This window comes from Laccaria bicolor, genomic scaffold (assembly GCF_000143565.1).
Source record: "Laccaria bicolor S238N-H82 LACBIscaffold_41 genomic scaffold, whole genome shotgun sequence".
NCBI classification, from domain to species: Eukaryota; Fungi; Basidiomycota; class Agaricomycetes; order Agaricales; family Hydnangiaceae; genus Laccaria; species Laccaria bicolor.
This window is the reverse complement of record NW_001889912.1, coordinates 453,701-454,686: the sequence shown is the minus strand read 5'-3', so window position 1 is coordinate 454,686 and position 986 is coordinate 453,701. Positions and strand designations below refer to the sequence as shown.

Below are 986 nucleotides of genomic sequence, written 5' to 3'. Positions count from 1 at the left end.
CTCAACGATTGACACAGAAAGCATCTTGGCATGATCGGACAGGTGGATACAGATGGCGGTACGCTGTTTCACAAAGTTAGAGTAATTTTGTCAGTTGTAAGCAATTTTAGAGTACTCACAAGTTCCAAGAGTCAGAGAAAATTTATTGTATATAGTGATATCTTCCTCCTTGGCTTCAATTGCACTTAGCACTCCCCAGATTGAATATCTGAAGGTAGACCAGAGAGCTTCAATTGCAGAACTATCTTCTTGATCCATAGCCCCCATAAATACTTTGACAATCTTTGGGGGAAGTGTAGTTGGAGGAGCACGCTTGTCTTGCATCTGAGACTCAACATATGGTCGAGCAAGTTGTGCCAGTCGGAAAAAGCGAGGAATCATGTGGAAACCAAGTTTGTAAAGACTTGGAAACTTGAGCAGAGCTTCGGCTGTGGACTTTATATCCATGGTTTAGCGTAGATCCTTTTGAAGTGGCAAAAGCGGAGAACGCGACGCGACGCGACAATAAATGGTCACAGAAAGTGACATGTAGTGACACCTCGATGGGAGGTTCTCTTCCGAAATTTCGCATTTTTCTGTTCCTCAGGACACCGGTACTCATAATTTTAATGTAGATTGACTTAAAACTATGCTTAGTTGCGTAAAGTGCATTTCTGATAGTTTCAAGCTTCTTCCCCCGGGGTACAGAGGGTGAACTATGTTCTTATTGACTTTATTTACTAGTATTGAACAACAACTTCCACCACCGGCCAATTGCGGTCATCAGGTGATTATTCTCAGGAGAATATTCTCTCCCAGTCGATTCAACGCCCTCATGATAGTTCTCATATGTGACACGTCACATCACCTCTCTCTTTCCTCTCCACCCACAACCTCGCCCACCACGACCACCACGACCACCACGCAACAGACAACGACGACGACGATGACGACATCGACGGATGACGACAACGACAACTACGACAACGACAACGACAACGATGGTG

General features: G+C 44.7%; 1 protein-coding gene across 1 annotated transcript; it reads right to left on the bottom strand.

Moving 5' to 3' along the window:
* Window position 1: 1 nt before the first annotated feature.
* LACBIDRAFT_309764 (uncharacterized protein) lies at window positions 2-447 on the bottom strand (the record flags this gene model as incomplete). The annotated part of the gene is made up of 2 exons (XM_001886975.1): window positions 2-63; window positions 120-447. The coding sequence occupies 2 exons, from the start codon at window positions 445-447 to the stop codon at window positions 2-4; spliced, it is 390 nt and encodes a 129-aa protein (XP_001887010.1).
* Between the last annotated feature and the right edge of the window lie 539 nt (window positions 448-986).